Below are 18,243 nucleotides of genomic sequence, written 5' to 3'. Positions count from 1 at the left end.
ATTCTGGAGAATAAAGATGAAGTATCCCTGTAGCCCATTTTAAGATTTCCTGTAAACTCAAGACAGTGTGATGCTGGTGAAAGATCAGACACAAGATGAATGAAACAGCAAGCGGAGCTTAGAAATAGACCCATACAGGGGCGCCTGGGTGGCTCAGTGGGTTAAAGCCTCTGCCTTCGGCTCAGATCATGACCCCAGGGTCCTGGGATTGAGCCCCGCATCGGGCTCTCTGCTCAGCAAGGAGCCTGCTTCCTCCTCTCTCTGTGCCTGCCTCTCTGCCTACTTGTGATCTCTGTCAAATAAATAAAATCTTTAAAAAAAAAAAAGAAAAGAAATAGACCCATACAAAGCTTGTCTCCTGATTTTTGTTTTTGTTTTTAAACAAAGACATAAAAGCAATTCAATGTATAGAGGAAAATCTCTGTCAAATAAAATAAATAAATAAATCTTAAAAAAAAAAAGAAAAAAAAAGTCTGCCTTTGGCTCAGATCATGATCCCTGGGGTCCTGGGATCGAGCCCTGCATGGGGCTCCTTGCTCAGCGGGGAGCCTGCTTCTGCCTCACCCTCTGCCCGCGACTCCCCCTACTTGTGCTCACTCCCTGTCAAATAAACGAATGAAATCATTTTTTAAATTTTTAAAAAGTAAACCTCAACACATAACCCAACCCTATACAAAATTTAACTAAAAATGGGTCAGGGGTTTTGAAGGGGTTGGGGGGGTGAGAGGTTGGGGGAACCAGGTGGTGGGTATTGGAGACAGCACGGATTGCATGGAGCACTGGGTGTGGTGCAAAAACAATGAATACTGTTACACTGAAAATAAATTGAAAAAAAAATTTTTTCAAATGGGTCATAGACTTAAATGTAAAAGCTAAAACTATAAAAGTCTAGAGAAATACAAGAGAAAATTTGTGTACTTTGGTTTGGGTAATAAGATTTTATTTTTATTTATTCATTTTGTTCAGCAGGCTTCACTCCCAGTGTGGGGCTTAAATTCATGACCCAGAGATCAAGAGTTGCATGTTCCACCAACTGAGTCAAACAGGTGCCCGGCAATGAGATTTCAGATATAAACTCAATCCATTCTAAAAAATAAAATCGAGAAAACAGAATTTATCAAAATCAAAATACTTGGTCTGTGAAAGTCGGTGTTACAAAAATGAAAAGACAAACCAGAGACTGGGAGAAAACATTTACACATACTTTTTTGATGAAAGACTTGAATCTCAAATAGGTAAAGAACTCTTCAAAATCAATGGCAAGAAAACAACCCAAGTAAAAATTGGGGAAAAGATCAGGCACAGAACAGATACTTCACCGAAGATATTCAGAGAGCAAAATATTAAAGATACTCAATAATACTAGGTATAGGGAAATGCAATTTAAACCCACAATGTAATACCACCTCACATGTACGAGTATGACAAGTTTTACGGATCTGACAACACCAAGCACTGGCCAGGACGAGGAGCAACAGGAACCCTCATTCACTGCTGCTAAGAGCGCGGAATCGCACAGCCACTTTGACAGACAGTTTTTTACAAAGATAAATACACTGTTACCATACAACCCAGCAATCAAGCTCTTAGGTATTTACCCAGCTGGTGGGAAAACTCATGTTTACATAAAAACCCATATGACTGGACATTGGGGAGGGTATGTGCTACGGTGAGTGCTGTGAAGTGTGTAAGCCTGACGACTCACAGACCTGTACCCCGGGCAAATAATACATTCTATGTTAATAAAAATAATTTTTAAAATAATAAAATATTAAAAACCCATAGATGAATGCGGACAGCATTTGTAATCACCAAAAACTGGAATCACGTGGATATCAAGACTTACTATAAATAAAGACCGTGAGGCCGGCACAAGGCCAGAAAAGCAGACCAAGTGCGGAGAGCATGGTGGGGTCACTCGTGTCCAATGGCAACACAAGCAGCTAAGGGCACTGCCGGGAAGACCAGTTATCACAGAAACCAGTGTCCAGAACCAAAAACCAGAACAAGAAGAGGCCTGCAGAGGTCTAAGACTGATTAAACTCCCTTAACGATTCATAATACATATTCGAGAGTGGGAAAGAGCACAGAGCAGAGGGAGGGGCAGGGGAGGGAGAGACAATCTCAAGCAGCTTCCGAGCTGAGTGTGGAGCCTGACGCAGGGCTCAATCCCACCACCCTGAGATTGTGACCTGAGCCAAACCTGAGTCACTTAAACTGCTGAGCCACCCGGGCGCCCCTGATTAAACTGCTTTGACAAGGGGAGATTTTGCCACACACCATCAGACTCCTCAGATACTGACTCATTCAATCCGAAGGTATCAGAAAGGCGACTGCCGCCGCAGGCTCTGCCCAAGCGACCTCTGAGTGGAAGAGCCTCCCCACAGCCTGAACAGTCAGAAGCACGTGGCAAGAGCGACCAGACCAGACCGTGTCCTCAGCCCAACTCATGGACACTCACAGACACACTTCGCATTTGGTTTGTTCAGCTCTTACCCCTTGGTCCCTCTTGTTTGTTGCGGGACTTTGTACGAAGCTTTGCTCTGTGTGATGTGTCCGAAGCCACAATAAATGAAATGGCATTGAGTTTGAAATCCTGAATTGCTTCACAGTTTTGTTAACCTTGTTTTGTAACTGAAGACACCAGACGCAGCTCATGCACCCTCACAGCACGCCCGTGACACCAACGGAACGGAAGAAAGAGTTAGGAAACCACACCACACGCATGGACGCCTGACACGTGACAAAGCCGGCACTGCCGGGCCAGAGGCAGAAACCAATCTCTCCACTGGAATCAGGACAGGTGGACAGCTCTGTGAAAAAAATACATCTTGACTTCTACCCACACCAACATAAAAATTCATTCTAGATATATTATAAATCTCAATGTGAAAGGTAAAATAATAACAAAGAAAACATCCTCCTGAGCTTCAGATAAGAAAAAAGCACTTAAACTGGACACAAAAAGCACAAACAATAAAAAACGTATAAATCAGAATAAGTTAAAATGAGAAATATCTGTTCATCAAAAGAGCACTAACAGAATGAAAAGGGAAGCAAAACAAAAAAATACTGAACAAGAGTTAATGCTATTCATACTGAAATATTTGGATGAAGCATGAAGATATCTGAAATATATTAAGAAATGCACCAAAAATAAGATGGCTTCAAGGAAGCAAAGAGAGACAGAGACAAAGGCAGATACTGTGACAGCGCAAGTACAGGACAATGTCAATGGCAGATTCCGGGGGACGGGTACACAGAGGTCCGCCGACATCCTTTCAACCTTGCCCTCTGTTTGAAGATTTTTGTAACACAGTGTTAGACGTAAAAGAAGCACCCTGAGTAAAATTTGAAAATGGATTTGGTATCAAGTAAGTTTTGAACTTTCATGTGCATGAATCACTGAATCCTGTGAAAATGAAAAGTCGGGGCGCCTGGGTGGCTCAGTGGGTTAAGCCTCTGATCCCAGGGTCCTGGGATCGAGTCCCGCATCGGGCTCTCTGCTCAGCAGGGAGCCTGCTTCTCCTCATCTCTCTCTCTCAGTCTGTCTCCCTGCCTATTTGTGATCTCTCTCTGTCAAATAAATAAATAAAATCTTTAAAAAAAAAAAATAAAAAGTCAATTATAACAGGATTGAAGTGGGACATGGTATTCTGCATTTCTTTCTCTTTTTTTTAAAGATTTTATTTATTTATTTGACAGACAGAGACACAGCGAGAGGGAACACAAGCAGGGGAACTGGGAAAGGGAGGAGCAGGCTTCCCATGGAGCAGGGAGCCTGATGCGGGGCTGGATCCCACGACTCGGGGATCGTGACCTGAGCCATACCCAGCTGCTTACTGACTGAGCCACCCAGGCGCTCTGATATTCTGCATTTCTAACAAGCTTCCAGAACACAAAAAATCCACGTAAACCAGTAAGAAAAAGGCATAAAAACCAAAGGCAACTAGATGTCAAATAAACACGACAAAAGGTATTCATTCTCTTCAGCTAGCAGGAAATGCAAATTAAACCCATAAAGAGACACCACCACCAGGACACCACCACAACAATGGCTCAAATGCAAAAGACTAACAATAGAAATTGTTGGCCAAGAACTTAAAGCAAGCGGAACATGCAAACACTGCTCTCCTAGCATGAGTTGTAGATAGAAGCGGACCGGTATTTAATGAAACAAAGTGCTTACTGAGGAAAAGAAACAGTAAACCGAGACAAACCTGCCACACCCGGGTGGCTCAGCAGGTTAAGTGTTTGCCTTTGGCTCAGCTCATGACCCCAGGGTCCTGGGACAGAGCCAGGGAGCCTGCTTCTCCCTCTGCCGCTACCCCTGCTTGTGTTCTCTTTCTCTCTCTCTGACAAATAAATAAATAAAATCTTAAAATTTAAAAAAAAAGATACAGGTGTCACACCATTAACATAAACTAAAAATGCATCTATAGCAATAACAGTACATATTTTGTGAACACGTGCAAACAAAAGAAATTCATGGAAAACAAAGTAATGGGGGGGGATCGAAACAGACTACAGGAAATCAGAAAATATGTAAATAAAACAGATAGGGACCTTACACAGACCGAGAGAACTAAAGAAAAGCAGGAATAAACAAGCAAACAACTCACCCGAGACTGGGTGGTTTTTGGCTGCTCCTGGGAAATAAACAGCCACTCTAGAACCTGCTCTGTCCTGTGATTCTTGTGTCTTTGCCAGGGTCCTCCAGGGAGAGGCCGGTGGTCAGGGGTCCCTTGACCCAGGACGGCGTCCTGACCTTGCAGCTCTCCCGCTCTGAGGCATGAACTCTCTTGTTCCTGCAGAGGTGGGACCTGCGGGCACAAGAGCAAACTCACGTTAACGACCAGAACTCCCCTGGGCCCCAACCTCAGTCTCCTGTGCCGGAGAACACACTCGCAGGAGGCCGGGCTGGATGTTCTGCCCGCTGTGCTCAGCGTCACTGTGGGGCGGACCCCAGTGCAGTGACGACAGCCCCCGCCCCGCTTCTGCACACAGGTGCCCAGGAGCCCCGAAGCTGCAACAGCCACCCTAGGAGCTGGACAACCGCAGGCGGTCACTCAAATACAGCGCAACAAGGGCGCTTAGGCCGGGTGTATGCAAGCCACAGATTTCGAATGAGCCACACTGCGTTAGAGTCTCTTCCGTCGTTATTTCAATGCCCATCAACAAGTCACTTCCTCTCTCGCGCGGAGTCTCACTGTTTGCTGCGGTGAGAACACCGGCACAGGGTGGCACGAGGTAGAGCAGCGCAGTTTTTTATTCTTCCGAAAATGCCCAATGAATGCAGACGAGCCCAATCACAGTGGTACAGGGAAAAGCCCGCAGACGTCCACACCAAACCAACACAGTCTAGGTGACAACGTCTCCGCACAAACATCAGGATAGAGGCAGAGGTGACCTCAGAGCACAGGACAGATCCCAGGAGAGAAGAGTGAACGATGAGGGAAGATTCTGATGGGCCACACAGTGCAGATCCCCAAGTCACCAATCGGAAGACAATCCCGAAGTCACTAAGTGACCTGATGCACTGCCGCCACCCAAGCACATGGGAATTTGAAAAATGACTGGCAAACAGTCCTCTCCAGACACAAAGATCTTCGCTCTGAGGGAAAAGTGCTAAAAATCGTGCCCAAATTGCTCAACACAGAAGATTAAGGTAGTGAGAGGAATGACAGAGCGACGGAGACAGAAGAGGGGAGAGGAAGGAGGGGTGAAGAGAGGAGAGGTCCGGGTGACTAGGGAACGGACAGAGAAAGGAGAAAGGCTACCAGACAGTACGAGGGAAGCACTGAGATCCTATTCCAGAAATTAACCACAAAATACGTGAAGGGAAAGAAATGCATTAGAAGACCAGGCGTGCTGAAGGAAGCAGAGGCTAGAGGCCAAATAAGGGGCTTCCTGATACCGCGCGCTGAAGTACGAGTTTGTTTCTGTCTGCAAAAGCAGCACTGAGAAGATGAAGTGGAGCAGTAAAAATGGAGACTTCTGCAGGAGGGACGGAACGGGGCAGACGGGGTAACAGCAAGTCAGTCTCCACTTGTGAATCATGTATGAGTATCTCACATAATCAGAAAGAGGGAGGCCATCCTTACAGCTGCAAGTGTCAACAGATATGTATTTATCAAACTGAAAACAAAACTACAAAAGGATAATTTTTCTAACTGATCTTTAGATAAAATGAGCTACCAAGACAAACTGAACTTCATTCAGCATCCTTGTTAGTAAAAACAAATTATAATTTTAAAACCATGCTATGGGGCGCCTGGGTGGCTCAGTGGGTTGAGCCTCTGCCTTCAGCTCGGGTCATGATCTCAGGGTCCTGGGATCGAGTCCTGCATCGGGCTCTCTGCTTCCTCATCTCTCTCTCTGCCTACTTATGATCTCGCTCTGTCAAATAAATAAATAAAATCTTAAAAAAAATAAAAAAATAAAATGGCCACACGACCCAAAGCGATCTACAGATTTCATGCAATCCCAATCAACGTATTCCAACAGCATTTCTCCCAGACCGAGAACAAATAACCCTACAAATTGTATGGAACCACAAAAGGCTCCAAATAGCTGAACAGTCTTGAAAAAGAAAAACCAAGCTGGAAGTATCACAATTCCAGACTCACGTTCTACTACAAACTGCAGTAATCCAAATGGTGTAGTACTGGCCCCAAAACAGAACAGATCAACAGAAAAGGACTGTAAGCCAAAAACAAACCCAAGATTACATGGTCAATTAATCTCTGATAAAAGAGGCAAGAATATGCAATGGAGGGGCACCTGGGTGGGTCAGTAGGTTAAAGTCTCTGTCTTTGGCTCAGGTCATGATCCCAGGGTGCTGGGATCGAGCCCCACATCGGGCTCTCTGCTCAGCAAGGAGCCTGCTTCCTCCTCTCTCTGTGCCTGCCTCTCTGCCTACTTGTGATCTCTGTCAAATAAATAAAATCTTTAAAAAAAAAAAAGAATATGCAATAGAAAAAGAAACTCTTTGATAAATGGTATTGGGAAGACTGGAGAGCAACATGCAGAAGGAGGAAACTGAACCACTTTCTTATGCCACACACAAAAATAAACGCAAAATGGATGAGTGACCTAAATGTGCACCTGAAACCTCAAAAATCCTAGAAGAGAACACAGGCAGTAATTTCTCTAACATCAGCCAGAGCAACATTTTTCTAATATGTCTATCGAAGGAAGAAAAACAAAAGCAAAAACATACTGCTGGGACGTCAGAATAAAAAGCTTCTGCACAGTGAAGGAAACAGTCACAAAATAAAAGACAACCTGCGGAATGGGACTAGATATTTGCAAATGACATATCCAGTAAAGGGTTAGTACCCAAACATATAAGGAACTGATCTAACTCAACACCCAAAAACAAATAATCCAATTTAAAAATGGGCAGAAGACACAAAGAGACGTTTTTCCAAAGAAGACATGTGGATGGCCAACAGAGACAGGAAAACATGTTCAACAGCACTCGTCAGTAGGGAAATGAAAGTCAAAACCACTAGGAGAGATCACCTCACACCTGTCCGAATGGCTAAAATCAACACAAGAAGTAACAGGTGCCGGCAAGGATGCGTGCGGTACTTACACTAGTAGGTATCTACCCGAAGAAGACAAAAGCACGAAGTTGAAAGGATACATGCACCCCGAACTGACAGCAGCAGTGTCTGTAATAGTCAAAGTATGGAAACAGCCCACGTGGCCATCAACCGATGAACGGATAAAGATACGGTGTACACACACGCACGCACGCACGCACGCACGCGGGACTATTAATCAGCCATCAAAAAGAATGAAATCGGGCGCCTGGGTGGCTCAGTGGGCTAAGCCTCTGCCTTCAGCTCGGGTCATGCCTGATCTCAAGGTCCTGGGATCGAGCCCCACATCGGGCTCTCTGCTCAGCGGGGAGCCTGCTTCCCTCCCCCTCTCTCTGCCTGCCTCTCTGCTGCTTGTGATCTCTGTCAGATAAACAAGTAAAATCTTAAAAAAAAAAAAAAAGGCAAGAAGAATGAGATCGTGCCCTGTGCAATGATACGGACGGAGCTGGAGAGGATGATGCTCAGTGACATAAGGCAGAGAAAGACGAACACCGTATGATCTCTGTCATATGTGGAACTGAAGAAACCAAACAAAAGGAAAGAAAAGAGAGACAAGCCAAGAAAGAGTGTCTTAGCTACAGAGAGCACAGGGTCAGCAGAGGGGGCGGTGAACCAGGTCAGGGGACGAGGAGCGCGCGGTGATGTGTGGCAGCGCTGCATCAGCACCCGGCTCGCCCGAAACCAACACAACACTGCAGGGTCACCACACTGGAATTAAAACGGTCACTTCATAAAATAAAAACAAGATACCTAGCACGTGACAAAAAAGATGCAACAGTAAGTTGTACACATGTATACCGATGTTTGTAGCAGCAGCTCAGTACTGGGAACCACCCAGATGTCCACCAATGGATGATCGGATACACGAGATGTGGCCTCGCCAGCAGAGGCCACTGAGCCACACTGAGGAATTAAGTGCTGATAAACGGTACCACACTGATGAACCCTTGGAGAGGAAGCGCCCAGCAATTAGCTTTTTTTGACCGTAATTTAAGTGTCTGAGGCGAGCTTTTCATTGTCAGGCCATCCAGTCTGAAGACACTCATCTTGGACAAACACATCGCCGGCTACACCAAAAGGCGAAGAACAGGGCCGCCCCTCCCAATGACATCCCCCTTTTGGAAAGCGCTGGGTGACCTAGATAACTGCTCGGCTGAGGGACCCTGGTTTTCCCTGTCTGTGCCCTAATTCCCACCCTTATATTTTAAATTCACCAATAAAAAGGGAACCTGCAAAACACAAGGCACCCCACCCTCAACCCCAATAAAGGCACAAGCCTGAGTGCACCCTTCCCCGCCCCCGACCTCGCTGTCTGGCATACCACGTGGCCTCCAGGGCTTACGAACCTCCAGGACTTATAAACCTTGTTTTTCCGACATTCCCTGGCGGTTGCTGATGAAGCGTCTTGCCATCATAGGACGAACCTCAAACGCCAGTCCAGCCGCAACTCTGCCTCCAGTCGGAAATGTCTGGACGCTCACCTGGGCCCAGGGAGGGCCGCAGGCCAACCTACTCGCTAGCGTCACGCCTGACAGGTGGAAACCAACGCAAAGCAACCCTTGAAAACATCACGCCCAAAGAGGCCAGACAGAAAAGGCCACATACGGTGTAACTCTATGAAATTGGTAAATTCAGAAAAACACGAAGTAGATTAACGGTTGCCAAGGAAAAGGGGAAGAGGGAGGGACTGCAGATGGGACGGTTTCTCACTGGAGCGACGGTAATGATTAGAATTAGCGGTGACCCGTGTACAACTCTAAATACTAAAGGTGACCAAGTTGTACATTTTAAGAGTGAATTTTCCAGGGGCACCTGGGTGGCTCAGTGGGTTAAGCCGCTGCCTTCGGCTCAGGTCATGATCCCAGGGTCCTGGGATCGAGCCCCGCATCGGGCTCTCTGCTCAGCCGGGAGCCTGCTTCCTCCTCTCTCTCTCTCTCTCTCTCTCTCTGCCTGCTTCTCTGCCTACTTGTGATTTCTGTCTGTCAAATAAATAAATAAAATCTTAAAAAAAAAAAGAGTGAATTTTCCAGTACATAAATTATGCTGCAATGAAACTTTTATAAAGAGAGAGTATGCAACTTCAGTGACTTTCATTAAATGGAAGACCTTGCGGGAACCCTCTCTGTCCAGGCTGGCGCCGCCGCCACCCTGGATACTCTGCGCGCTCCTCTGAAGCCGTCTGCAGCTCCCACGCGGCTCTCACCCTGCTTCTGTGTCTAAGGAACTGCCTCTCCTGGCGGATCCTATAAATGGGGCCATACCCTGTACTGTGTCTGGCTTGTTTCACTCAGTAGAATGCCTTTGAGGGTTATTCTCCTCATAACACGGTCCCACAGTGTCCCCTTTCCTGCCTACAGTAGCCCATTTGGCTATGCATTCCCCAGTGACTCAACACTGACAGTTCTGAGCCACTAAGAATAACCCTGCTATGTACCTTCACCCACAAGTCGTCACGTCAGCGTCTCTTCCTTTATCTTGGAGAAATTCCTAGAGGTCAAATGGCTGCACCGTATGACAGATTTGTGGATCACGTTTTCAAGAAACTGCCAGAATCTTTTCAAAGTGACTCAACCACTTTATATTCCCACCAAGTCTATGAAGACCCCGAGTTCTCTACTTTCGCTGTCGGCCTTTCAGCTTAAACCCATCCCAGTGGGCACAGATGGCACCTCGCTGTGATGAAATCTGAATTTCCCTGATGACTGCGGATGGTAAGCATCTTTTCGTGTCTTACTTGCCATCTACAGATCTTTGGTGAAGTGTCTTTTCTGATCCTTTGGCCATTTTTATTGAGTTGTGAGTGTTTTTTATATATTCTGAATCAAGTCCTGTACTAGATAGACGATTTGCAAATATTATCTCCGAGTCTGTGAACTGCCTTTTCATTGTCTGAATGAAATGACTTTGAAGCACAAAAGTTTTTATTTTGATATAATAGTCCAATTCACAACTTCAAAAGCAGAATCTCCATATGAGCTTTCTCTCTCTCTTTTTTGGAGACTGATGGTACTGGAGGTACATCTAAGAACTCTGGCCTAAACCCAAGTCACAAATATTTTCCTGTATGTTTTCTTCCAGAAGTGTTACAGCTTTAGCTCTTAAATTTTAAGTCTATGTTCCATTCTGAGTTCATTTTTTTGTACTGTGTGAGGTAAGAGTCAAAGTTCATCTTTTTGAAAAATTTTTAATTTTGGTAAAATATACATAAAACTTATCTTAAGCATTTTTTTTAAAGATTTTATTTATTTATTTGACAGAGAACACAAGTACGCGGAGAGGCAGGCAGAGAGAGAGGAGGAAGCAGGCTCCCTGCTGAGCAGAGAGCCCGATGCGGGACTCGATCCCAGGACCCTGAGATCATGACCCGAGCCGAAGGCAGTGGCTTAACCCACTGAGCCACCCAGGCGCCCTATCTTAAGCATTTTTAAATGTACAGCTCAGTGGAATTGAATACATTCACAGTGTTACAGCATCATAACCACCTCCTACCTCCAGAGGCCTTCTCATGTGTAAAACCGCATCCTCGGGGCAATAAACCCTCATTGTGCCCTGCCCCCACCCCATCTCGGACAACATCACTCTACTTTCTATGAATCTGACAACACTGAAAACCTCATGTGAGTAGAGTATCTGTCCTTTTGTCACTAGCTCACTGCACTAAAGATAATGTCCTCAAGGTTCATCCATGCGGCGGCACATACCAGAATTTCTTTTTAAGGCTGAATCGTATGCCGTGCACGTCCGTATCAGCACATAGAGACACACACATTTTGTTAATCCATTCATCTTTCAGTGAACAATGGGTTACTTCCACCAAAAAAAAGTAATTTTAGAACAGTGAAAACTTGTAATTTGAATTGGAAATGCCAGTATGAGCCATACTTTTTTTCCTTTCAAAGATTCCTGCGTCTGCCTGGTGAAACCGCCTAGAAGCGACATTCTGGTCTTCACTGTGGTCTTTGAGCATGTTAACCTACTATAAGGGATCACATTCCCAGGAGGAAAAGCTGATTCCAGATTTGGGACAGGAAATACTCAGATGAACCTAGAATATCTTGTTTGGCCCAAAAGCCAGGAAGCCAGGAAGCCAGCTAAGACTGACAGAGTCACTTCAAAAGAGCTCAGGACCGTGAGAAAGAGGCTCCGCCGGCCACAGCTGGGACACAAGAAGCCTCTGGAAGAATCAGGGCTGCAAATGGCTGAAACGAACGGACACCTCAAGATTTAGGAATTTCTTAATCAAACTCAAGTTAAAAAAAGAAAAAATCCAACAAAAAACTCACTGCTATCGCCAGCAGAGGTAACTAAGGTACCAGCTCCCTGGTGGCCCCTGGCGCTTGATGGGGAGGAGCTGAGCACGCACCTGCCGTCCCGACACGGGTTCACGTGTAAGCCAGCCTCTGGCCGTCCTGCAGCCGGGGCTCACATCCAACCCCTACAGTGGGAATACACCTGTCCTCAGCCGTACTCAAAAGTGGATAGGAAAAAAGCAAAACTATGTGCACATCTAGAGTAAAATACCTTCGCTCTAGGCCTTAACTTTTTCCTTCAAAAAACTTGTTTCTTCTTTTTTTTACTTTTTTTACTTTTCAAGAGCATGTGTACATGTGTGAGCAGACAAGGGGCAGAGGGAGAGAGAGAATCTCAAGCAGACTTCAGACCCCAGACTCTGCCCAGCGCAGAGTCCCACGCGGGGCTCAATCTCGAGACCCTGACATCATGGCCTGACCCGAAATCCAGAGTCAGTCGCTTAAACTGAGCCACCCAGGTGCCCCGTTTGAGAATTTCCAAGATAATGAAACTTTGAAAAAACAAGAGGACCTAAACAAACTAATGAAAGTCAACACACGACAGAGAGAATCCCTCAAAGACAACAGCCAATGAACGCGCTCCATGGCCACTGATCATAAAGCACGCACCTTATTATATTCACGATGAAGGCAAACTTTATCATTTGGCCAAGAATTAGACAAATGACATAGCAAGCATATTTGAAAAAGAAAAAGAATTAATAGAAATGGATGGGGCGCCTAGCTGGCTCAGTCGGTTAAGCGTCCCTTGATTTCTGCTCAGGTCGTATCTCAGGATCCTGACGTGGAAGCTGTGCGCAGGGCTCCACGCCCAGCGGGCAGTCTGCTGGAGCGTCTCTCCCTCTCCCTCTGTCCCTCCCTCGCCGTGTGGATGCACTCACTCTCTCTCTAACAGATAAATCTCTAAATAAATAAATAAATAAATGGAAAAAACTTTTAACCAAAATATTTTTAATAGCATGTCAGAAATAAGTAATTAAAGAACAAATTATAGGAAATTATCCAGAAAGCACCCATTAAGTTAAAAAAAAAATGTTAAAGCAATAAACAATGTGTATAATGGCCAAACCTCTGTGAGAGAAAAAAATACAAAGGCAAGAGAGGAGAAGAAACAAACACAAAACCCCAGATCAAGTACCGCAGACGGAGAGCACACAGCGAGACGGCAGATTTAAACCCAGACATACCGGTAACTGCATCAATCATAAACAAAGTGCTTCGATTAAAATAAAAGGAATGACTGATGAAAAACAAACTTATGCTGTTTAAAAAAGGCACATCCAAAATACAAAGACTGAAAAAAGATATAAAAGCGAAAGTAAATAGGATAAGTTCTTTCATGGAACTTCCTAAGCAGATTAACCATTTGTAAGTAGGAAACCCACTGATGTCTAGGCTGATTTTGTACCGGGGTGCCTTACTGGATTCTCCTCAAACTCTTCCCCGGCGCCGGCCGCCGCAGTCCTCCCGCCTCCTCCCATTTCCGCAGCCACCGCCGCAGCCACCGCTCGGCCCTGCGTCCTCCGTCCCTCCCTAACACCCTCACACACCCACACTCTGCTCTGGAAATGGTACCAGGAACACCCACCACCACCGTCATCACTAAATCCAATTTCAACTTCTATGACTAATGTTACTTGACCTCTGCGGGACGTCTCGCATGGCAACCGGTTCTGAGGCTTCCTTTTCTTAAACTCTGGAACCCAAGTCTCCCCTGTACTCTCCTCTCTCCTGGGCTCTCGGGATGCAGCCCCTCCTCTGCGGCCTCCCCTTGCCGGTGCTCTGAGAACCATCCCCAGGCCTCTTCTCATTCTACACACTCTCCTTGAGCTAACCTGGCCACACCGGATCAGTGCGGCCTGTCCAGATCTCGCTCTTGAGACACAGGCTCTTCTGCCCAGCAACAAGTACCGGGTCCGATCCGCCTAAAGCACAAATCGCCACCCACCTCCCCCCACCAAAAATAACCTTGACACACTCCCCTGACTCCGGACGCTACCACTCCCAACCAGGCCCACAGAGCAGAATTCCAACAGTCACACCCGCTCTTCCGTCTCCCTCACAACCGGCACCCAAAGCTACCAAATCCAGTTGTTTCTGCCCCTCACCCTTTTTAAAATTAGTGTTTTCTATATTTGACTACCTTATTCACTTATCTTATTAAGGTATAGTTGATACCCAATGTTCCATTAATCTCAGGAGTACAACACAGGGGTCTATTACGCCATGCTCACCAGAAGCCCAGCTACCATCTGCCACCTTACAACATTACTCCAATACCACCGAGAACATTCCCTATGCTGTACCTTCCATGCCGGCGACTTGCTTCTGCCTCTTTACCATCTCTCTTTTCTCAAAACTACTAGTTTATTTTTTTTTTAAGATTTTATTTATTTATTTGACAGAGGTCACAAGTAGGCAGAGAGGCAGGCAGAGAGAGAGGAGGAAGCAGGCTCCCCGCTGAGCAGAGAGCCCGATGCGGGACTCGATCCCAGGACCCTGAGATCATGACCTGAGCCGACGGCAGCGGCTTAACCCACTGAGCCACCCAGGCGCCCCTAAAATCCAAGTTCTTAAGGTAATCCCCAAACCCCGCGATGATCTGGTCAGCCTGTGGCTCTGGCCTCCTTTCTCAACATGCACTCCACCGTCACCTACACACCTCCAACCTCCACATTTCAGCAACCCTACAATGATCGAAGTTCACCAACAGACCAGGGCACTTCAAGCCTCTCAGATTGGCACGTCGCTTCCTCTTCCCAGGCTGACCTTCCGACCCTCATTCACACTCACCTTCCAAACCTCAGTTAAGAGTCTTATTCCTCGCCAAGCCTTTCTTGGAGGACCCTCGTCTCCCGAACGGACCCTGTGCCGTGCGCCCCCATGTCCTTCGGCGGCCTGCTCTGGGTTCCTACCGTCATTGTCCCTACGGGCTTCCTGGTCCACCGGCCCCACCAGACCTCCGCTCTCACAAAGCAAGGGCAGGAACAACTGATCTCTGCGCTCTGAGCACCTGCCCCCGGACGCTGCAAGCACAAGACACTACACGCTGCTGAACAGGAGGTACACGAGGACCTGATTCCCCAATGAGGTCCGACGCGCTGAGAAAGAGACGGCGAGAGACGAGTAGGGGACAGAGAGGCCGGAGAGAGACGGAAAGCTGAGGGCAGGATCCTTCCGGCCTCGAACAAAACGCTCTCCCGAGAGTCTCCAGGCGCCGTGGGCAGCGGGGGCGCGCCGTGGGCAGCGGGGGCGCGCCGTGGGCAGCGGGGGCGCGCGAGAAGCTCCCCCGCACGGCCAACGGACCGGGGCCGCCGCGGGGCTGAGGGAGAGCTCCTCAGAACGGAGAGAAGCGCTACTCACCCAGATGGCCGCTGTCCGGACCCGGGTGGCCATGCCCACGGCCGGTCGATGCGTCCCGCGGGCGCCGGCAGGACCCCGGGGCTGCCGGAGGGGCAAGACGCGTGAAGGAGGCGGCGTCCGCGCCGCTCGCGCCCCGCGCCGGGGACAGCCTCCCGCCCCCACGGAGGGCGCCCCGCGGAGACGCCGCCCCGGTCGCGGCCCCGGGGCCCGCCGTCCCAACGCCGCCCCTTCCCGGCACCTGCGCGATCGGCCCGGACACCGCTCGCAGTCTGCGCAGGGGGACCCGAGGTCGGAGGCGCTGCTACCGTCCGGCCGCCCTGACGCTGAAGCGACCGGGCGCGGCGGGCTCGACGAACCCCTCAGCCGCCGGCCGGGGCACGCGGGGCACCGGCCGCCTCGACCTCGCGGCTCGGCAGCCCCATCGGCTCTGGCCTCCCTTCGAGTGGGCGGCGCCGGCCGCGGGTGCTTCGGCCACGGCTGTCGAGGCAGACGAGCTCAGCCACCTTCCGCTCGGGCCACCGCGAAACCGGGCTCTCCCGGCCGGGCCCAGCCCGCGGCGGCCGTTAGGGACGCGCCGGAAACGCGTCGGTCGGTGCGACCGCAGGGCGGAGAACTACAACTCCCAGAAGTCCCTGCGGGAGCGCGCCCGGCCTCGGGGTGGGTCGGGCGCCGTCGGAGGGCCGCCGGCGCCTGGAGGGCTGCGGAGAGAAGCTCGGGTTGTCGTCGGTGTCCGGCCGTGGACGCCGGTGCGGGGTCTCGCAGGGCGGCGGAGAACTGCAGTCGTGGGCAGCAGTAGGCGGGAGTGCTATCCACGGAGGTACGGACGCTGGGGGGTATGTGCTGGGGGAGTGCTGTGAACGGTGTAAACCCGGCCATTCACAGACCCGTACCCCTGGGGCTAATAATACATTATATGTTAATAAAGGATAAAAAACTTTTTTAGAAAATGTTTTTCATTCTCCACTTTCCCGAAATGGGGAATGTCCAGATTTACATGATTAAAAACTCAGAAATTCATGATGACATGTTAACATAAATGACACTTTAATGAATATTAGTTAAAAAAAATAAATAGGGGCGCCTGGGTGGCTCAGTGGGTTAAAGCCTCTGGCTTCGGCTCAGGTCATGATCTCAGGGTCATGGGATCGAGCCCTGCATCGGACTCTCTGCTTGGGAGGGAGCCTGCTTCCCCCGCGCACCCCCCCGCCTGCCTCTCATAGCAACTAAGCAAGGGATACTTTAGTTGCAGTGTAAGTCTGAAACCAGATAGGTGAACTTCCACTCTGTTACATTAAAATCTGTTTGTCTGGATACAGATGCAGTGAAAAGAAGGGCCATCTGTACCCCAATGTTTATAGCAGCAATGGCCACGGTGGCCAAACTTGGTAGATGCCCTTCAACGGACGAATGGATAAGGAAGATGTGGTCCATATACACTACGGAGTATTATGCCTCCATCCTAAAGGACGAATACCCAACTTTTGTAGCAACATGGACGGGACTGGAAGAGATTATGCTGAGTGAAATAAGTCAAGCAGAGAGAGTCAGTTATCATATGGTTTCACTTATTTGTGGAGCATGAGGAATAACATGGAGGACATGGGGAGAATGAGAGGAGAAGGGAGTTGGGGGAATTGGAAGGGGATGTGAATCATGAGAGACTATGGACTCTGAAAAACAATCTGAGGGCTTTGAAGGGGCAGGGGGTGTGGTGCAAGGGGCAGGGAGGTTGGGGGAACCAAGTGGTGGGTATTAGAGACAGCACGGATTGCATGGAGCACGGGGTGTGGTGCAAAAACAATGAATCCTGTTACACTGAAAAATTTTTTAAAACTGTCTTGCACTTCAGATAGTTTTATTATCATGCTTTTCTACTATCATGAATTAGTCGTGTGTAAATATCAGTTCACTGACTTACGCAGATATTCCAAATGACACATTTCGCTTTACAATATGAAAAATCCTATTTAATATTGTCATTGATCTTAAGTATTGGAAAACTGTGAGAATCAGTGGCAGACACAAGTTTCCCAAAATCGTACTCTTAATGTGAAAAGGCTGTTTTTGGCAGGCACCTGGGCAGCAGTCCAATGGGCTTTTGATCTCAATTCAGGTTTTGATCTCAAGGTCCTGATTTCAAGCCCTGCCTTAGGCTCCACACCTAGAAAACTTGAATTTTAGGTTGTCAATAAATAAATACGGTCATTTGTTTCCCTTGAAGTGACAAGCTCACTCAATTTTTGAGACCATGTCTGCCACATCCATGAGTGCCTTGTCTTCAGTCCCTTTTTAGCAAGGTGAAGCCCCCAAATCAAACAACCACACAAGTGCTTTTTCTGGAGATAACTATGGAACTTCAGTATGGAGTCAGAGTATCTGTTGCACAGATAGTAAAAAGATAAGTACTTGGGTTGATGTGATACTTTTACTGCTCTATCAAGGACTTGATAAAGTGAAATAAATCCTAAACACTAAATGTGGAAAGGAAGAGTCTAAAAGTTTTACACTGAAATGGAGAGTTGTCATCTTTTGCCCACTACTGACTGGTTAAAATAATTTCAATCATATACTAGTTACTCATATGCTATTAATTTTCTATGCTTCTGTAACAGGCTACCACAAACTTGGTGGCTTAAAACGATACAAATGTATCTTACTGTTCTGTAGGCCAAAAGTTCCACACAAGTCTTACTGGGCTAATTCAAAAGTGTTGGCAGGGATCCTTCATTCCTGGCGGCTCTTGGGAAAGGATTCTTTCCCTTGCCTTTTCCAGATTTTAGAGGCCACATGCATTTCTTGGATCATGGCCCATTTCCTCTGCATCCAAAACCAGCTACAGAGTTGAGTACTGTCCACCTCTCTCTGGCCTCCTTGGTCTCCCTCTTCCGCTTTAGAGCATGTGTGGATTACATGGGCAATATTTGGATAATTCTGGATTGGCATACTTCATTCTCCTTTGC

General features: G+C 47.7%; 1 protein-coding gene across 2 annotated transcripts in view; it reads right to left on the bottom strand.

Annotated features, from left to right (window-relative positions):
• LOC116571384 (zinc finger protein 268-like) overlaps positions 1–15,644 on the bottom strand; it is a 32,209-nt gene extending 16,565 nt beyond the window's left edge. Inside the window, exons 1-2 of one of the 2 annotated variants that reach the window (XM_032309254.1) lie at positions 15,284–15,644; positions 4,623–4,823 (exon numbers count right to left, since the gene is read on the bottom strand). In XM_032309254.1, coding sequence (XP_032165145.1) covers positions 4,623–4,823; positions 15,284–15,316 — 234 coding nt within the window. In that variant the 5' untranslated portion in view covers positions 15,317–15,644. Of the gene's footprint in view, positions 1–4,622; positions 4,824–14,835; positions 15,027–15,283 lie in introns of those variants that run through there. The other variant, XM_032309255.1, reaches the window with a different exon arrangement.
• Positions 15,645–18,243: the final 2,599 nt, after the last annotated feature.

The sequence above is a fragment of the Mustela erminea genome, chromosome 13 (genome assembly GCF_009829155.1).
Source record: "Mustela erminea isolate mMusErm1 chromosome 13, mMusErm1.Pri, whole genome shotgun sequence".
Taxonomy (NCBI): domain Eukaryota; kingdom Metazoa; phylum Chordata; class Mammalia; order Carnivora; family Mustelidae; genus Mustela; species Mustela erminea.
This window is presented reverse-complemented; position numbering and strand designations above follow the sequence as displayed.